The sequence below is a fragment of the Chanodichthys erythropterus genome, chromosome 14 (genome assembly GCF_024489055.1).
Source record: "Chanodichthys erythropterus isolate Z2021 chromosome 14, ASM2448905v1, whole genome shotgun sequence".
Taxonomy (NCBI): Eukaryota; Metazoa; Chordata; class Actinopteri; order Cypriniformes; family Xenocyprididae; genus Chanodichthys; species Chanodichthys erythropterus.
Genome location: NC_090234.1, coordinates 26,062,307 through 26,083,426, shown reverse-complemented (window position 1 = coordinate 26,083,426; position 21,120 = coordinate 26,062,307). Strand labels below are relative to the sequence as shown.

Sequence of the window (21,120 nt, the reverse complement as noted above, 5' to 3'; positions counted from 1 at the left end):
GGGTTTGAACCTAGGATGTTCAGGTTGCTATTCTACAACCACTACATTTGGTGCAAGGATCTCTATAAGAGAGTGTGCATGCTGTTTTGTGTTTTTTTAATGGGTTCATTCTCTTGAAAGATGGCAAAAAGAATGAGTTTTCAGAACTGCAGCCAAGATCAATGTCATTTAGACCCCTCAAAACCTACAACGCCAACCTTAAGTGAAACCACTGAAACCAAAAAAGTCCTTTTTTACCTGACATTGTCTTTCCATAACAAAGACAATCATCACAGCTTTGTCCCTTTAAACCATATAGATATAGTTTTGACTTTTAAAAAAGCAGCTCAGTCAAGAACAAAAGGCAAAGACCTAAAACCAAGATCAAAATGTACTGGCCTAAACCAATCCGAAGGCCAAAACCAGATAACCAAGATTCCAGTTCTGATTTCTGTCAATGTGTAAAGGTCCGTTTAAACTTCATTTTCTGCATTTCTCTCTGTCTCGCACACAGTTGGGTGCGCGAGCCTTTCAAAGTTCGGCGTGGATTTTGTTTCCAAGCGCTCAAGTCACTCGCACATGCGCACCGCCCGCGGACCCTCCTGATGACAACGATTACATCACACGGACAGTGCGCTGACCGTCGTGAAGTATACTTTGGGCTTAAGTCTGTCTTTGTGTGAAGAATTGATTGCAGTTATCATAGGATTTGAGTTCATACTCTATAGAGCAGGAGTTGGCACATGCCCAATGAGTCATTTGGTGGCATATATTCCAGTTCCGTAGACTTCGACGAAAAGATTATGTCTGGTGACCAAGATCGTAGTGAAGAGTTAGGGATGAAAATAAAGTCTGTATGGTGAGCAAGGTTGTTAAGAACTGGGGAAAAATTAGTAGCACTTTTGGGAGCTCATTCTAGACCAAAGGTGCTGGTCTCCTCCACAGCAGTGAGCATCTTCTCGTAGAGCATGGAGAAGGAGGGGTAGGGAGGGAGATCCAGGCGGTTAAAGCAGGTGTGAGCCCTACACAAACATATGAAGACAACATGGCATTAGCTGATTGATCATAGGTGTGACGTCACAGTAAGATCTTTGTGTGAGGCACTAAACATAAAAAGCTCAGAAATACCGTGGGAGGGAAGTCACTTTGCCCCATTTCTCCACACAGAATCGACGTGGGCCATTACTGCCCCGCAGAGAGGCAAAGCCCTCATAGGGAATGCTGGAAGTGCCTGTAACAAACTGGAGGAAAGCAGAGCACATTTTGACTTGGCTAATTTCACTGATCTACCTGGAGAAGAGCTTTGGTTTGAATGGGAACTCTGATAAGAATGGACATTTTAGAGGTTTTGTTTTACATTGTGTGAGCTCACTAAGTGAAAATTGTATTAGTTCATGCATTCCCTGGGATTCAAACCCACAACTTTGCTGTTGCTAGTGACATGCTCTACTCTTTGAGCTACATTAACTTTATAAGTTAAGCAGTCTCCTGCTCACCAGGGCTGCATTTATTTGATGAAAAACATAATAACAGTAATATTGTGATATATTATTTCAATTTAAAATAACTGTTTTCTATTTTAATACATTTCAAAATGTAATATATTCCTGTGATGGCAAAGCTGAATTTTAACATTATTACTCCAGTCTTCAGTGTCACATGATCCTACAGAAATCATTCTAATATGCTGATTTGATGCTTACGTAACATTTCTTATTATTATCAATGTTGAAATCAGTTGATGTGGAAACCATGATTAATGTTTTAATCAATAATTCTTTTGAATCAGTTAAAAAGTTAAGTTTTTTTTTTTTTTTGGTCACTTTTGATCGATTTAATGCATCCTTGCTGAATAAAAGTATTATTAATAAAGTATTAATAATTAATCTTATAAAATACTTTCTTAAAAACATAATTTCTTATAAAAAAAAGTTACTGACACCAAACTTTTGAATGGTAGTGTATCTGACCTATGGTGTTTGTGAGATCTGAGTGTACCTGAAGGAGTCGTAGTCTCTGTTCATTATTGAAACGCTCCACTGCTGCCCAGAACCATCGAATCACTATGTGGTTGTCATGATAACCTTCAAAGGCAGAGATGAGAAAAAAGTCACATTGTGATATCCTGCTGTAACATTCTTACACATTCTGTGATATTCTTGCCTGGTGTGAAAAAACACCTGAATCTGTTTCAGTAAAAAAAAATACCTCCTCTGTATTCTGTATTGCTTCTCCAGTCGGATAAATCAATCTCCGCTGTTCCAGCAATGACCAGCTCCAGCTCTCGGGCATCAAACACTGAGACGAGTCGGACGTCCACAACCTGCACAATCACATGGTCTCAGATCAACGGAGTTACACATTAATTTGTCATTATTTACAGATTCAGATGACATCATACCTCATAGAATCCTCGCACAAGACTCTCGGTCTGCTGGGCCACACCCCTCTCAATCCTCCACTTCACCATGCGTTCAATGTACTCTTTCTTGTTCTTGTCTGACACAGCAATGCCAGACCCACCCGGCTTGAGCTCACGCTCTGTAATCTGACATAAATAATTCTCCAGTTCATTCTTAGTTTATATAACTTTACAGTGAATATGACTAACTAAAATACATTTTACATTTATGATTTACATTTCTGGTTGCTAGGGTGTTGCTAGCATGGTTTGGGTGATTGCTAGGGCGTTACTAAGGTGTTCTGAGTTGTTGCTAGGACGTGTGCTTAACCCACTCTCATTTGTTTATGATGTTCAGATGCCTAGATATTTTTAGGAATAATAACGAGCACTAATAGGAATGATGCTTGACTTAGCAAACACCACTAACAAATATTAAACAAAGTTTGAAGACCAGTGTTGTTATTAGAAATAAATGCCTTTAGAAATGTTGCCTTTTCAGACAAACTGAAATGGGAAAAAAAAGTTGTATTACTGAATTGTAAACTGAAATAAAAATATGACAATAGCACATAAAATTACTAACATGAAAATATATAAATACAAATGCAAGAATATTATCATTAATAATAATAATTAATATTAATCAATCAATCAAACTGCATTTTTACATTTTCAAAAAACATCACTTAGTATGATTTATAAGCTGTTTTCCTCATGGGGACCAAAACAATGTTGGGTTTAACTGAACCACACATAAGCAATCCATTCAGACCTGTCCGAACACTTCCTCGTTGACAGTAAAGGTGAGGTCCAGCATATCCTCAATGTCATTGTCTTTCATCCACTGCAAACTCTGATGGAACTCCTCATCCAGAAACTCTAGATCACTCAAATCACACGGGCTACAAAGAGAAATACATTACATGTTATGTGACAGAATCATACAACTGGAATTTCAAATGTTTGGAGTAGTTCAGTCAAGAAAAAGAGAACACTGTGATACAGTTTTCAGTAGCTGCTTTATATGAAGCAAATATTAATCATCCTTCAGTGCAGTGAAGACTCACATGCGAAGAAGGCCTTTGTAAAAGGGTCGGGTGAAGAATGCATCCAACAGGTACTGATGAATTAGAGCAAGACCCAGAATGCGTCCGCTGAACCGGAACCTGAGAAACACAACATTAGTCTAAAAATGCCCTTTGGAGATTGATTGTGAAATAAATAAATAAATAAATAAATAAATAAGTAAATAAATAAATAAATCCATCCATCCATCCATCCATCCATCCATCCATCCATCCATCCATCCATCCATCCATCCATCCATCCATCCATCCGCTATTTACCACTCATGATGGTTGTCCACAAAGGCTGACATGGGGCTGATCTGCACAGTGTAAGTGTCATTTGCTGAGTATTCAAATAGTCCATAGTATGGGTTAAACAGCTCTCGGGAAACCAGGAAAAAGAATTCTCTGGATGGACCACTATAGTCCAATCTGGAAAAAAATAAAATATTATATATATATATATATATATATATATATATATATATATATATATATATATATATATATATATATATATATATATATAAATGCACTAACCATTTCAAATCAATGCCACATATATGTAATAGTACAATAATGTGGTTTAAATTACAAAATGTAAAATGATAGAACTAAAGTGGCATCTTCATTTAAATTAAAGTGACAGATGAGATGAGCACTCCTGTTGTATTGCAGAGATTTCACATGATCTCAATAACATACAGGTCAAAATAATTAGCAATATATTTCACTTTGATAGAAAATATGTGCTGTATACCAACCCTTCTTCTCCAACAAAACTGACGTAAAGCCTGCTTCTCTGGAGGTCTTTTCGGGAATAACACATGATCTGGTTGAAAGCATCCTCCAGTAGGTGATCTCTTCTAATTATTAACCTAGAAAGTGATGGAAACCATATCAGGGCACAAATAATCTAAAGATTAATATGATCATAACAAAAGTGGCTCCATATTTTGTATTAGTGCTGACAGTTTGCCTTGACATTGTGACGTGCCGTATTGTTGTGTCTAAAGATTTAGAACAAATTCAAGTGAGTTTTAGAAACAACCAAGTATTTAATGTCTACAAAACTCCAGTTTAAAAATGGACAATTATCAATTTATTTTATTTATTTTAAATATTACCCAGCTAACAAAAATATCTTCTAAGAGTGCTAACGTTTCCATTTAGTTATAAAAAGTTTTTTTTTAACGTTTTCTGAAACATCATCTCAAAAAACTTTCCAACAATGATGTATGTTTTTGTGCTGATGTTTTTAGAACATTATTAAATATCAGATAACTTTTGAAAGAACATTCTGTTACTGGTGGAATGTTTGTTCATAACTTTGAGAGAACTTGCCAGAACGTTATCCAAAGTTCTGAGAATGTTCCCTGTTAGCTGGGTAGACTCATTTAGACAGGATTTCAATTCTTTCAACCAACCACTGAACTGCACACACAAGAATAGGGATATAATAAGCAGTGAACATTAGCTGCTTGTTGAATAGAAGAGAGAATAGTAGAGAATTAACTCTACTTCCTCAAAAAAATGTTTGAAGATAGAACTCACTTCACTTTTCCTGGCCCCTGCCCGTAGCCCTTGGTCTCCATTTTGCGGTAAAAGTTTCTTAGTTTGGCTTCAAAATCACGCTTGTAGGGTGCAGGGGCTCGAGCATTGGCCCGCGGAGTTCCTGTGAGCAAGAGAAGATGTGAATAACTTGGAACGAAAATTGAGATGAAACCTACCCTAGCAAATCTAGTATCCACAATGCAAAGCTCTTCTAACATTTAAAAGCATATATTATAATCAGAATAAGTTTTAAACATGCATGATCAGGTAAACATACAAATTAGTCCACAGGGTCTTCCACTTTCATTAGCTCTTCTTAGTCTTGTAATGGAGGACACAAGGCAGGAAAAAGGGGGGATATGGGAAATTATTTTAGATGTGAGACCGGGTCATGTGACCTCTCACCAGGGGAGCTCTGTGGGGAGGCATGACAGTAGCTGGAGAGCAGTAAGGCATTGGGCGGCACATACGACATCACTTCCTCTTCAAACAGGCTGCAAGGAGAGAGGGCCAGGTAACAGGTATGTGTATTCTAACCTGAGCTAGGTGTACAAAGTCAGGCCATCATAAAATATGTAGGGGGAGAGTGAGGTAAGATCAGAATACATCTATGAAAGGGTTCTAAAAATATGGCTTCTTATAAAAAAGTGTCCAAGGTTAGGGGTAAGTTGGTCCAAGTCAGTGGATCAACCAAATATTGCTGTGCAACAAACTCAAGCTTCTCAGACATCTCTCTTTCAAAATTCTCATTTTAGACTTCTAATTCGTGACCAGTGTTTTGTTTTTCTCTATCCTCTACACTTCCGTGTTTGTCAATACGTCATGCTAGAGTTCACTCTTCTACCGGAACTAGACTCACATACGGAAGCCAGTTATAAATAGGCTATAGATATATTTTTCTTACAAAAATGCATCGCCTCATTTCAGAAGGCCTTTATTAAACTCCTGGAGCCATATGGATTACTTTTATGATGGATGGATGGATGGATGGATGGATGGATGGATGGATGGATGCACTTTTTGGGCTTAAAAATCTCAAAGAAATTTCAATTTCTATTCACTCCCATTATAAAGCTGGGAAGAGCCAGGATATTTTTTAATATAACTCTGATTGTGTTTGGCTGAAAGAAGAAAGTCATATACACGGATGGCTTGAGGGGGAGTAAATTATGGGCTAATTTTCATTTTTGGGTGAACTAACCTTTTAACTACAATGCCTTATGGTGGGGTAAGTTAAAAGGCTGGCTCAATTTACCCCACAGCATTTTGTTCACTTTGCCTCATAGCAGCCATTTTGGACAGAACTAGCTAGCTAATCAATTCAGGCTAATATACATAAATATATAGTATAGATACATTGCTAAATCACCAATATGGATCATAATATTTCTAGACCTGGACAAATTTGCTTTGATGTAAAAGCCATTAAATCTGTTATGCTAAAATTTTACTTTGACAAGCCAAAAACTGTGTTGAAAATTAAATGGGTGCTTTCCACTCCTCCCATGTGCTTCTCCTTTTCACAGTCTGGCAGAAATGATGGGTGGTTCCAAAATATATGGTCACATGACAATAAAAGTGTATGGTTGCCAAGATAAAGTGGGTGGATCAACTTACCCACTGGCTCATCTTACCCCACTCTCCCCTACATCACTTTTTGTTTTAAACATATACACTACCATTCAAATGTTTGGGGTCTAAAAGATATGTTAAATATTGTTGAAATCAAGGCTCATCAACAAAACATTTATTTGATCAAAAATACAGTAAAAACAAAAATATTATTACAATTTAAATTCCCTGTTTTTCTATTTGAATACATTCCTGTGATGGCAAAGCTGAATTTTCAGCAGTCATTACAGTCTTCAGTATCACGTGATCCTTCAGAAATCATTCTAACATGCTGATTTGGTGCTCAAGAAACACTTCTTATCGATGTTGAAAACACTTGTGCTGCTTAAAATTTTTGTTGAAATTGTGATACTTTTTTCAGGATTCTTTTATGAATAAAAAAGTTCAAAAGAACAGCATTTACTTGAAATACAAATATTTCGTACCATTGTCAAATGTCTCTACTGTCACTTTTGATCAATTTAATGCATCTTTGTTGAATAAAAGTATTACTTTCTTTAAAAAATGTTTTTTGAATGGTAGTGTACTTTACATACACACTCAACTATTGCATGCATATCTCAGGCAAAGGGAAACAGGCAGGCACTCGCTGTAATTAAACATGTTGCAAAAGATGCACACACTAACCTGAGCAACATAACCAGGTCTGCATCACTAGACAGACGGGTCAACCCAGCTGGCCCCTCATTGCGGATGAATTGAACCTTCTCTCTGAAACAACCATAAAAACATATTAAAAACTTTTAGAATTCAGCTACTATAGCATGGAAATTATAAAGAACTACAGCACAATCTCTCAGGTGCAGTGCGAAATTCAGGGCTCTCTGTCGGCATCTGTGGATGAAACATAAAACTGCAGAAATATGTACCTAAGGGAGTGGTTTCTCACGAGCTCTGGCTGTCTCTCTTGCAGAATCTCAAAAATGTTGGGTTGTCGCAGAAAGGCAACAATCTTCTCATTATAAGCTGTAAAAACATAAATGTGGAATGTGTCTGTACACATGTGATGATATGTCAGTGTGTGCACACTGTGTAAACATGAGACACTCACCCACAGGCACCAAGTCCTGGTACTGACTGCTTCTTGATGAACGGCCCTGGACAGGAGGACTCGGAGAGCGAGAGTCATCTGCCACCTGAAACATCAGAGGAGGTTTCACAATTTAATCGTGTATTTTCCTAATGAAAATGCCCTATTTGAGTTTAAGCAAACAATAGTCAGCACATTAAAAACACATGCATGAACAATGAGATTTCACTGTGGGCAGAGATATCCAGTATGAAGGGATAGTAATAGAAACCGCACACCTGACAAAATGACAAAACATTCTTTTCTTTATCACTTTATTATACTCTACACTACCGTTCAAAAGTCGGGGTCAGGAATGTTTTTGAAAGAAGTCTCTTATGCTCACCAAGTCTGTATTTACTTGATCAAAAATACAGCATCATTACTCACATGATCCTTCAGAAATCATTTAAATATGCTGATTTGATGCTCAAGAAACATTCCTTATTACTATCAATGTTGAAAACAGTTTTGCTGCTTAATATTTTTGTGGAAACCTTTCTTTTTTTTCAGTATTCTTTGATGAATATTTCAAAAGAACAGCATTTATTTTCAGTCATTTTTGAAATTTTAATGTGTCCTTGCTTAATAATTTTTTAAAAAATAGTACTGATCCCAAAGCTTTGAATGGAAGTGTATGTGGTTAGTATTGCTGAAACTTGAAACTATAGCTCTCACCTCTCCTGCACTGTGGCTGCGCTGGCGGGACAGGTGCTGTCGGTGAACCAGCAGGCCGCTGGACCGGGAGTTCTGTAAGGGCAGCCGTGGGTCAATAAACGTAGTGGCACGACAGTTATGATCCACAAAGAAGGCCTGTGATGCATAAACACATAAACAGGGTTGGAGCAAAGAATTGTCCATAAAACATACAACACTGATGGGCCCTTAAGAATAAATAAGACAATCATCTGTTTCATGTTTCCTGTGAGAAACACTAACTGGGCATCAAGAAGACAACCAGATGGGCCTAGGCCCTACATAAACAGACTAACTCAGTGTCTGTCTGTACAGTTTGTCCAATTAGACTACTCTTATGCAGGTCTAAGGCCCCTAAGACCAAACAAGTGCACAATTCCAGAAGAAGAAAACACACCTTCCCAGTTTGGTCATGTTTCATCTCCCAGCCCCGTGGCAGCTCCAGCTGCTTGTTGGAGAACAGATTGAGGAAGTTTACGAGGTCCCGGTTGTGTTGGTACCGCTCAAAGTGTTGGGCGTCCCGTCGGACTTTACTGATCATGTGCTTCAGACACGTGTTACTTGTGAACATGCGATAGGCGCTCTGAAAGGGAAATGAATGAAACGTGTCAAAATTATTGCACGCCTCTCTGAATATTTCATTTTGATTGGATACTTGAGCAAATTAGAATAGCAAATTGGTGAGATTTTGTGACTCAAAACACTTAGCTACTGAATACAGTAAAAATTACCTGAGAGGACTTAAATATAAAGAGTGAGCATAAAACCTTTGCTAGATGTCTAAAAAGCTCAAGAATCCCCATTTAAAGGAAAAAAATAAAACATTGCTAAGAAAAATTAAGAGACATAAAGACCTGGATGAGACAGAACTTAAAGTAAAGGAAGACATTTTATAATGCAGCTAAATATTGCTAACTAGTCCCGAAAAAAAACTGTTACATGGATTACATAAAAATAATAATAATAATAATAATAATAATAATAATAATATAAATTAATAGTGTATTATTACTGCAGCATCTGGTTGCTAGGCAGTGTGTTAAGTCTAATAGACTATTTTGCTTTGCACAAGCTTTTAGCAATATAATTTCAATTAAAAATCAATATTTCTTGTTCATATATTTATTTGGTAAGCAGCCATGTAATAAGATGGATAATGTCCTGTCTGTCAGTCATTAAAAAAGCTTCAAGGATTTGCACTTGTCATCTGTTTTTTTATGTACAGAGCCCCGCATATGACACAGGAAAGAAAAAATATATATTGTGGCCAAAAATTAAGAATTCGCTCCCATGACTTCACAGCCATGTTTTATTAATTTATTCAATCATTTTAGTGAAATATTATTACTAATTCATTCTCTCCTTTTAATTTAGTTAAACTGTGGCCACAATTTACCTAAAATGAGAGAACAAATTAATAAGTAATGGGAACAAACTCTAATGTGAAACTCAAACATGTAATGTGCGGGCTCCATTGTTTTGTAATAATGCCTGGCTATACATTATCAATTACTTAGTTTCAGGTGTGCATGTAAGCACTGATATCTGTGTCTCTGTGTGCTTTAGCTCACAGGATTAGAATGCAGAACAGAGAAGAAGTCTGGACTGGAGAGGAACTTTGCACCAGGAGACTGAAGCAGCAAAGCCAGACGAGAACGTGAGCTGGCTTGACCCATAAAGCCGTCCCGCCGGTATTCTACATAAGAACAGACACATCAACAAGCACAGACTAAACAAAAACCTCTCATTCTACCCAGCCTCAGTCATCTTACATTCATCTCAGCACAGCATCCATTCACTTTCCCAGACACTATCATCTGTAGTTCTCACTTTGATTGACAGCTTACCCGAGATGGAGTGGGACAGCAGGTCTGTTTCTTCAGGAGGAGGATCGTCCACTCTCTGTTCCTCAGACCTTTCACTGGTCATTGTCCTACGGATACTCTGATATCTGCCAGAAAGAAAATACAGCAATCACACATTCAGTAATGCATTAACCCTCCTACTGCATTAAAAGAAAAAAAAAAGAAAAAACTCTATACACTTTTCATAATCCCAGGTCAGTTTTGACCCAGTTGAATGTGAGCTTATAAAACAGTTATAACTTACAATATATTTTGGCTAAAACCATATTGTATCATATTGTAACTTCTCATTTATGAGTGAATGTGCAACACTTTCAAAGTTTTGAATGTTACCATGTATTACTATGTTATTACTAAGAGTGTAACTATACCCTCATGTCACGATTCGATACATGTCACGATACTGAACTCACAATACAATGTTATTGCGATACTCCAAGACATATGATAAAAGGTTAACAAAAAATGAACTGTTGATTAAAACACTAAATTTGGTATTACATTGGGGGTGGAAATTAATAGGCTTGGACTTGGTGCTAGCAACCCAATGCACAGGACAATGGTGACACAGCAATGAAAATATTCATGATTCTGAAGCTGCAAATACAGAATTATATTAGACGAACATGCTTTCACTCTGTCAGTGACAAGATATATTTAAAAAAAAATGCAGGCCACTTTTTACTGGTAACATAAATTTGTGGGTCCTGACATTGTTATACATTATATTCAACATTATATATAGTGGTTTAATGTAGCACTGACACTAAAACTCTATAAACTTGAATTTTTTTCACACAGAAATTTTCATTTTGGGTGAACTATACACAATATATACAGTATTGTCACTATCCATGATACATATTGTTGCATTTTTGTATTGCGATATATTGTGGTGATACATTTCATGGGTATTGTTACACCCCTAGTTATTACTACATTTACCCCCTTTTTATAAATTAAAATATTTAGAAACTATTTGAAATCTCAAATTGTACAAGAACTACAGCAAAACCACTGTGATGCAATATATATATAAGTATTTATGAGCTCTAACCTGCGGTTGAGTTGTTCCATCTGCAGTATGGAGCTGGAGCGGGTCAGACCCTGTGGGGCAGGTGGGCCGGTGGGTCTCTGCCACGTGGTGGTGCGGTTCACATGATCAACAAAGAAGATACGGCCATGACTGTCAATACGAGCCTCCCAGTCTGAGAAAAGAAAGGTGGGAAATGAGAATGGAGAGTAGGGAGTGATGGTGCCTAATGGAGTCATCAAGCCTAAATGACATAATTTGGCGAAATTGTCTTTACACACAAATACACATAAGCAAACGATCTAGTACAGACACATAAACAACACAAAAGCACATGCGGACGTACAGAAACACATACACACACTCACTGGGAGGCAAGGGCTCATCCACACGCTGGTATCTGTGGACATCTTGTCTTACAGATGGCAGAGAATGAACACGCTGATCTCCGTTTATCTGAGGGACACCTGCACAACATTTCACATACAGAATCAGGATGTATTTCTGAACTCATGTTCGATTTCTTTTCCATACAAAAATAAACTGTCAAGCGAAGGCCAGCTCAATGGTTCTGTGAATACCTAATTCTGATTCTGTCTCGGTAACGAAGGTCTCAGAATCCACAGATTCTCCATCACCTGATGGCATTAACTCCTCCTCTTCCTCGTCCTCCTGTGACACACCTGCTGTTGCCTCCAGGCTCCACCTTCTGGACATTGTGTCCTCAGTCACATCTTCACATTCATCCTCCTCAATGGCTGATGGTTCTGGTTTTGGAGCATCCCTCACTTGCTCATTAGTTGGATGGGTTTCTTCAGCAGTCTCAGCAACCTCATAAATTGTGGGTGGATCATCTGAAAGATCTTCTCCCCCTGGGTCAATGGCTGCCTCTGCCCCCTGTTCTGCCTCCTGTAAAGATCAATTCATAGACAAAGATTACCTTCACTTCTCTCTGCTTTTATTAGCATTCAAACATGTCAGGTCTAGTCCAAGAGCCAGTTGGATCAATGATGTGACCCCTATCTATTAATTTCATAGTTTATAGATTTCTATTTCCATGCATATCCTTTTTAATTTATGAATGTTTATATTTTAGGACATATCATCCCCTTGGAATTGTAAGGATCTATCTGACATTTTTGTCAAAATGAGTTATTCACATATTCTTATTCTGTGACAACTTATTTACATTATGTGATGTTTTTTTAATGTTGTGTACATTTTGGGACTTTTTATTTAGAAAACAAAAATATTCTATCTACAAAGTCAAATGGAATGCAAAAATTTTGAAGCTCAATATCTCAAAACTGCTGAGAATGCAGATAGAACCTTATAATTCCAAGGGGACGATACATTTAAAAATATCAGGGTATTTTAAAATACACTCATTCACGTTGTAAAGATAATGCTATTACTTTTATTTCATGGTTAGCATGACAGGAGTCTTTAAACTGATTTTTTATGCTATTTATTAAATATCTTAAATTAGTTTTTAGTTTTATATTTTCAGTTTTCATTTTAGTAATTTGTTATGTGCTTTAGTCATTTTTATTAGTTTTTGTTTTGTTTTAAATACTGTAATTTAAATGATTTTTATTTCAGTTTTAGCAATTTTATATTTAATCTATTTATATTTCATATTTTATTTACTTATATTTTACTTTTTAATGAATATTTTAATAGTTTAACAATGACAACACGGTTTTAAACTAGATTTGTAAAAGATCTGGACACTTTTAAAAGATTGTGGACAGTGTTGTCAAGTCCACGGTTTTCACATGGAATTGGGCTACTTTTACACTGTTGCCGTGGGTTGTTTTTCATGTCTGCGGGTTGAAGCGACCCCAAATAACATGATATTTATCCCCTTCCTGGTATGTGAATTTTACCAAAGGAACCCCTCCAAAAACACATATTTTACTTCCCAGAACACAACCCCACATGAAACGCGATTGGGCTAGTTTTGAGTAACAATAGAGTGCCTCAGGGATGACGCATTTTTGTAGGCAAAACCCGGAAGCGAGTTAGCATTTTAGGACTTCCGGTTACAACGCCGTCAAGTCTATGGGTTTTTTGAATGGGTTTTTGCTAAATCGCCTGAAATAAGGTCTGTGGTTAACAAAGCCTCTAAATACTTTCACGTTTTGATCTATGACATAAAACACACCAGTTATAACCCACTTGTGATTTTTTAAACTTTTACTGTGTCTTATAATCGGCGGTTGCTAACAAATTGCTAAAAGGGACTACTTCCTTTGGTCGGGACTTTAGACGTCATCATGACAAACAGGACATTTGAACAGCATTTCTCATGAAAAAGTGGATAAGTATTCATAACAGCACAGATCATAATCAGCGAGCATGTTTTTAAATAAAGTTGTTTTTTAAATACAGTTTGAGGAAGCTTGGTGGTGACGACGTTGATCTGCGACCATGGTGTGCTGTAGTCCATTTATAGCCTACTGTTAGCCTTTTATATCTGACGACTTTATTTAGGCTTCAAAATCTATAAATGTTGTGTTAACAAAACGTGTAAGTGTCATAACCCTTTGTTTAACACAGAGCTTATTTTCTGCGATTTTCCAAAAGTCTATGGGAAAAATGCATAGGCTTTCAACCGAGGGAACCCATGCGCCACTAACTTCCAGGTTGGCCTACAAAAACGCCTCATCCCTGGGGCACTCTATTGGGCGGGTTTTGTTGTTGTGAAAACCTGGCAACCTGGATTGTGGACACTATACTGTATATGTCATTAGCTATGTTTCCAGCCAAAGCTGTGAATTTTACATAGGCACAAAATTGGAATTTCGCATAAAACATTTGTGAATAAAGTAGTCATGTCCACCCAGTGAGTCGAAGAGAGCAAAATCGTCACATCCTGATAAACTGGTACCAAATATCAAGAAGTCACTTTATATAATAATTTTCGTATAGCCTAAATTGCTTGCAGCTCAGAGGAGAGAAACGTAATAAGAAACGTAATAAAAGTGCTCACATTATCTTGGTTTCGGAGGCGGATACTGCTGGGAACACAGTCAAGTAGGGTGCTTTCACACCTGCCTCATTTAGTTCGGTTGAATCGTACCAGAGTTCGTTTGATCCTTTGGTGCGGTTCGTTTGGGCAGGTGTGAAAGCAGCAATCGCACTCGGGTGCGCACCAAAAGCGGACCAAACAAGCGTACCGAGACCTGCTTGAAGAGGTGGTCTCGGTACGCTTTCAAACGAACTCTGGAGCGGTTCGCTTGAGATGTGAAAGCAATCCGACCCAGTTAACGGACCAACGAACCAAATGATATCATTTTCATAACGGAAAATATGATATAAAAAGCAGTAATGTCTGATTCTGTGAGTGAGCACATTATTTACCATATCTGAAAACCAACGAGCGCCTCTGTTGTATAATTACACTTCTCCGTGCGAGAATGCTGTCCCGACGAAGTCTCAATTCCCGCTCTGCTTCATTATAAAATTCGAATGGTCTCTCGACAGACACACTGACAACAGGTCGCCAACTAGACGCTGGGAAATCCAGAGACGGAGAGAGAGAGAAAGAGCGCGGGTTTGAATTTGCCGCAGCAAATATGAATGGAGTATATAATTTAACTGCGGGAGAGACGGCTACATTTATAAAGTGTCTGTGTGTGTCTCGACAGTTACAAATAAAGCCACAATAAGCTCATGGAGCTAGCTTGTCAATCATTATTTTGATGGATGGCGCAGCGAAAACTCTGACCAATAAGAGAACAGTTGTACTCGCATGTGACTTGCCTGGTACGCTTTGAAATGTTGCCATGTGAAAGCTAACCGAACCAAGAAGAAAATGCAACATTGTAACAAATTTAGTCCCTGTTTCGGAACAAAACAAGCGATCCATAGGTGTGAACACCCTAAGACAATTCACATGACTTTTTTGATGCGCATCATGGAATTTATTCGGTAAATGTGTTTTCATCATAGTTTATGTGCATGTTTTCTTATCAGATAAAAAAAAAAAATCAGACTCAGTTGAGCGCATGTTTTTTATGCACATTTTTACAATTTATTATCCCGTTTCCATTCAGCATTTTTCATGCGACATCCCAAAATGTGCATAAAATAGGTTGATGGAAACATAGCTATTGGCCCACTTGAATTGAGGATTTTCCTTTCAGTAAATCTTCAACTGACCTGAGAAGCAGATGTAGGGCCTGGGCAGCAGTCAGATGCCATTGAAGAAATATCAACTTCGGTTGCCAGCTCCTCACTGGGTGCACGTCCTTCTTCTTCCTCCTCTGCCTCCACTTCCTCCTCCTCTTCCTCTTGCCTCTCCATCAAGCTGGCGGTTTCCACCTCCGGGGCGACTGAACTCGGCATGACCTCTGGCTCAGGAGGCACCTCTGTTCCTATATTCAGAGTGTCTATTTCCAACTCCAGTCCAGCCTCTTCTGGAGGTTCCTCTACAGATCTTTTAAACGCAGGTTCTGTAATTGGTGGTTTTGGGGGTGTTTGTTGAGTCCTCGAAACACCATTAAATGTTGGCAGCGTGGCCTCCGTAGCAGCGGACCTCTCTTCATCTTCATCAGAATCGATGTGCAGCATAGCGCTGAGGCGTGTGTGTGTGGGAAAGCTGGATCGCAGTTTTGGAGAAGCTGCCCCAAGAGGCCTATCTCCCGGGCCCTTAGGAGCATCAATGGCATCAAGCTGCTCACTGAAAGAACCCTGAAGCAGGTCTGGAGAAGAAGGGCCCTCATCATCCAGGGTGGCCCCATACATCTCGGTGTCCGGGGAGGGTATGCTGCTACCTTCCCCATTTCTGTGGGAACCCAGGGAGCCAGTGGGTGAAGGGCCTGCTGATGGGACAGGGAGAGAACGGGGCAGCTCTTCATCATCTGAAGGGGTTCCAGGAGCTCCATTGAGGGCTGCTGCCCCTAGAATCGTCTCAGGGGAAACATCTATGAGAGGTGAATACAAGTTATTTCAAAACCATTTGAAATTAGTAGCTATAAGCTGAGCCAGATCAAATGTGCTTGTATGTGATCTTACCATCTTGGCCCATAGATGTGATATCCACTTTAAAGTGCATTTGACCGCTCACATGATCAGTGGGCAAACGACGACATAGAGGGAAGCTCAGCGATTGGTTCCTGTAGCCATATAAATATATATGTATCGACACACATACACAACCATTCAAAAGTTTGGGACTAGCAAGATTTTTGATGTTTTTGAAAAAAAGTCTCTTATGTTTACCAAGGCTGCATTTATTTGATCAAAAATACATTAAAAAAAGTATGAAACATATAATGAAATTGATGAGATGTTATTATAATTTAAATTAGCTGTTTTGTATATTAATATAATTTATTCCTGTGATGTCAAAACTGAATTTTCAGCATCATTACTCTAGTATTCAGTGTCACATGATCCTTCAGAAATAATTCTAATATGTTGAACATTTCTTATTATTATCAATGTTGAAATCAGTTGTGCTAGTTAATATTTTTGTGGAAACCATAATATTTTTATTTTTCAAGAACATTATTTATTTGAAAAATAAATCTTTTGTAACATTATTAACAGCTTTACTGTTACTATTGATCAATTTAATGCATCCTTGCTGAATAAAAGTAATAATTTCTTTAAAAAAAAAAAAATAAATAAATAAAAAAAACCTTACAGACCCCAAAGTCTTGAACGGTAGTGTATTACTGATCAATTATATTGTTACTAATATCAGTGTTTAAGTTTTATTAAAGAGATCAATCAGAAAAGAAGAATCAGGAACATGTTTGTTTTCATAAATCACACATTGTGGTGTGGTGACGATGAGACATTGCCACGACACTCACCCTGACGCATGTCTCTCTAGCAGCATCTGCACCGGAATGTTCAGCTGACCCAGGAAGCGCTTAATAATTGGGCGACTTTTAGCAAACTTGTCTTTAATCTCAATCACTAAGACATCTGTCATAAGAGCCACAAAAGTGTGTTTCTACATGGAAAAACAAAGAGAAAATTAAAGAAAAAAAACACATCTTGGTCTGAACTGTTTCAGCAGATGTTTGTTTGACTGTGAATGTGTCTGTTTTTTTTTTTTTTACAGTCTGCATTAGACGAGTGTGTGTGAGTGTATGTGTCACCTCTCCATGCCACACAGGATTAGTAGTGTTAGTTGTAATGCCGGATCGTCTCTCTTGGCCATGATGGGAAAAGGTCGGAAAGCAACTTCTCTTGCCTGGATGAATGCTCATCTTCAAATAAGGGTCTGGGTTAAAAAACATCCCCTTCTTCAGCCCCACTGCACGGATATCTGAAACAAACAACAGTCTAATTAGTAATAAAAACAGCACAGATAAATGTATGGAGTAGGATAGTATCATAAGTCATTGACAGTTGTTTGAAGAGTATAAATCAGCAATGGATCATTCCTGTTTGTATCTTACATACCTGATAGGGTAAAGCTGACCAGTTTTCGACTGCTCTCTGAAGCTTGCTGTCCTTCACCTTGACCGTCGACCTAGAAGATACATAGATATGAGTGGCTACATACACCTACCCTTCTTCTGTGGGCTTACAATGATAAATAATAAGTAATAACAACTATCTTAATAGATTAACATTCATAATTTCTCACTGTAGTTATCTTGTATCCCCAGTTTACTTGACACAGAGAATAGATTATCTGGCTCAAGTGTGTTGACAACACCACAGGAAGGCAGGTGTCCAGGAGCCAGAGAGAGCTCCCATATGTATATGACTGAGTTTCCTACATCCATCCAATGACATGATAAATGGCCTGCACTTATGGGAGCTAAGAAATATCCGACCTCCAAACATAGAAATGTGAAGCTGCGGTCAAATAGCCATTTAGCACTGTACTGTGTAACCTTTACTGTCTGGCCTGTAGTGAACAAGACAACAACAGTGGTATATATAATCATCTGCTAGTAAACATGTTTCATGTTGCACAGAAATTGTGAACCAATAAAGACAGTATAAATACAGTAATGTTTTTGAATAAAATACAGTGAAAAAGTATGGTATATGTTTGCAATGACAAAATACCAAATAAACTATGAAATTTAAAAGTTTGTGGTCGGCATAATTTTTCAATGTTTTTGAAAAAAATCTAAAAAAAAAATTGTTTTGAAAGTGATTCCAACGAAACTGTTTCTCTGTGCCATTATCTTTATAGTTGTGGTGTGGACTATTCTTTTATATTTAGAATGATTTTTAGAATTATTGCTATAGTTATAGTCTTTAGTGTGAAAGGGTTCACGTCATGTTGCGTAATGCAGATTTTCTATATTAGACAGGGGAAAAAAACGTTTTAAAAATATGTACAAGCACAGCACACTTTGTTGGATACATTATCCCACAATGCAATGTGCTTGACCTTCCATTTCCAGTGATGAACCAGACGTGTTTTATTATATCTTGTATAATTTATTATTTAATCAGACTAACAACTGTTTTACACAAAAATTGGATTGAAAAGCCAAGCACTTTACCACACCATGTGTTTTTGTGAGCTATAATGCTGTCTATTTACGCAGGAATGTCTTCTGTTGCCTCACACACACACACACACACGCACACACACACACACTGACCGAGGCTCTGGGGTTCTTGACTGTGATGCAGGGTGTTGTGGCTCTCAGCGCACCACTGACTCCATGGTAATATTTAAAACAGATCCTTGTCTCAGCTAGAAGAGATAACCAGAAGAGTGCCAGCATAACAAATCTGTCCAGCATATTTGTAGAGTCAGCATGATATTTTATAACAAAAAGAAAATTACATTACATATTTATAACATTAGGAATTTGTAACATGTCCTGTGTTTCATAGTGAATCCTGAGCACCAAGAATGTAAAACAGGTGCATGCCGTTACAAAAGCATCAAGTTGTGTCACTCACCTTCAAGGAAGTACGGCCCTGCCTCCAACCTCCAGACAATCTGCCCACACTGTGTACCGTTAACCCCACGGTTCTTGCAGTCCCACATGTTTGATGGACAGGTCTCATCTAAAAAAATCAAAAAGCACATTGCATACTTTTTGCTGTATTTGTATGTGCGCATGTTTCTAACAGTTATAGTATCTGTTCTGGACATGCCACATTCTTATATATTTTTGGGTGGCAAATGGTTGGCACAGGAGGTAGAATAAACCCAATTAACAGAACAGTGCCCCATAATGATGACAAATTTACTGACAAAGAATCTATAGTGGCTCTGTAAATTATATTGCATATTCATTTACTAAAGAACCAATGTGAGGCAGATTATGTTGAGGCCATTACTGAATGTCTGCTTAGTCGATGAAACTTAGAGCCCCCTAGAGATAAGACCCTTGTGCATGCAGGTAAAGAAGTTTTGCTGGCCTCCAAGTCAATGGTTTGTGGCTTTGTGCCCAGGTGTATCGCTTTGCTCCGGTCTCATATTTTTACATGACAGTGAGAATTGCAATCTAAGTGTTTAAGGATGAGGACTGAAGGGCACAGAGGGTGAATGGATCTGTCTGCCATCATCTAGTAAACATGCCTAACAGCATGTCTGGTAGAGTCCTGCTGCTTTTAATTTAAATTCTATTTGTACTATATTGTCTGCCTCTGTTGTAGTCTGTACTTTGAGCAATTTTTAAACTTTGGAGTCCTCACTTAGTTGTTTTGAATAAATTAGTCTGTTAATATTAAAATGTATTTGATTAAGAGGATGCTAAAGTTTCATTATATATATATTTGTGTAAGGTAGAGCAAATGTATTGCATCATATCAGCAAAACCCAGAATTTAGATGCTATAGCCACAATAACATCAAGTCTTACCTATGTGGTACAGGCCAATCCAGTCTGTGGCATCCACCTCTTCCTTGATATCCCATGAGATGACCAAGTTCTGGCCCCGGCACATAGTGAACTCTAAAGTAGAAGCTGTGAGTGAGGATCGCCCTTGAGAACTGACCAGGTCTGTATCACTGTTGGCTCTGAGGAGTCCAACTCCAGCCTGCTCGGCTCCACCACGTTCGGCTAAACTCCGAAGATTGTCCGGGCTGAGTGTGTGTCGCACATTTGGGCTCCGTCTACGACCTGCAGACTCCCGTGTGGCCAGGTGATCCCGCCCCTGAGGCGCCATGCCTGACGCCGGGTTGGAGCGGGGCCTGGACGGGAGAACTGCTGTGGCGAGAGAGGGGCGAATGGTGGCAACTGTGTGGAAGCACGTCTACGGACTGGATGGGTTTGAATAAGGGTTTGAGGAAAAGGCAGGAACCCTGACCTGAATCCTAGATCGGACCTGGCCTGAACTGTAATTGTCTGGACATATAGGTGAAGGACCAGATAGGAACTCTTCTGGCTTGTCCTCTGTTAGAGCACTTGGCTATGATAATGGCTATTGACCTTAAAGATTTGACAATAAGGGATTTAATTAATCTTTAATGAATCTAAAAGAGCTCAGTTATTCCCATTGATTGGCCAATGGGTTCCAGCTAGCAAACACAATCCTCCTTGGCTCCTAATAGATTATCATCAAAACAGAGTCTATAAATGCACAACGAAGAAGATGAAAATAATTTCATTTTTTAGAACCTAAGAAATAAGTGTGAGGAACAGGAAAAAGATATGGGAAATGGTAAGGAAAAAAACAAAGAGACAGAGAGAGGAACAAAGAAAGAGAAAGGTCAGTAAAGAGAAAGTATTTACAGTACTACACAATTTCAAATGTACATTAATACCACAGATGTAAGTTTTTTCACTTGTTTCATTTTGAGACAGACATTTTGATCACTGAATGTAATGATAACTTTCAGTTCAGTGAGTCAGATGTTTTCTAACGACTCTGGCT

At 38.2% G+C, this 21,120-nt stretch overlaps 1 protein-coding gene across 1 annotated transcript; it reads right to left on the bottom strand.

Annotated features, from left to right (window-relative positions):
• Positions 1-289: 289 nt before the first annotated feature.
• On the bottom strand, positions 290-20,427 carry hecw2a (HECT, C2 and WW domain containing E3 ubiquitin protein ligase 2a). The gene is made up of 29 exons (XM_067409502.1): positions 20,106-20,427; positions 19,199-19,306; positions 18,892-18,986; positions 17,726-17,795; positions 17,419-17,588; positions 17,128-17,270; positions 16,322-16,422; positions 15,467-16,230; positions 11,881-12,208; positions 11,668-11,766; positions 11,324-11,474; positions 10,249-10,352; positions 9,973-10,097; positions 8,799-8,984; positions 8,384-8,518; positions 7,688-7,772; positions 7,506-7,602; positions 7,264-7,347; positions 5,410-5,498; positions 5,005-5,125; positions 4,215-4,328; positions 3,730-3,882; positions 3,451-3,549; positions 3,156-3,285; positions 2,381-2,527; positions 2,188-2,302; positions 1,978-2,063; positions 1,108-1,220; positions 290-1,001 (listed from the first exon to the last, which is right to left on the bottom strand). The coding sequence occupies exons 1-29, from the start codon at positions 20,410-20,412 to the stop codon at positions 890-892; spliced, it is 4,431 nt and encodes a 1,476-aa protein (XP_067265603.1). The 5' UTR covers positions 20,413-20,427; the 3' UTR covers positions 290-889.
• Between the last annotated feature and the right edge of the window lie 693 nt (positions 20,428-21,120).

Coding starts and splice junctions, on each gene's coding strand:
- hecw2a (XM_067409502.1), bottom strand. CDS start 20,412: ATGGCGCCTCAGGGGCGGGATCACCTGGCCACACGGGAGTCTGCAGGT. Junction 8,985..9,972: donor CTGTTCTGCATTCTAATCCT/GTGAGCTAAAGC, acceptor TTTCCCTTTCAG/AGCGCCTATCGCATGTTCAC. Junction 7,348..7,505: donor GTGAGAAACCACTCCCTTAG/GTACATATTTCT, acceptor TGGTTGTTTCAG/AGAGAAGGTTCAATTCATCC.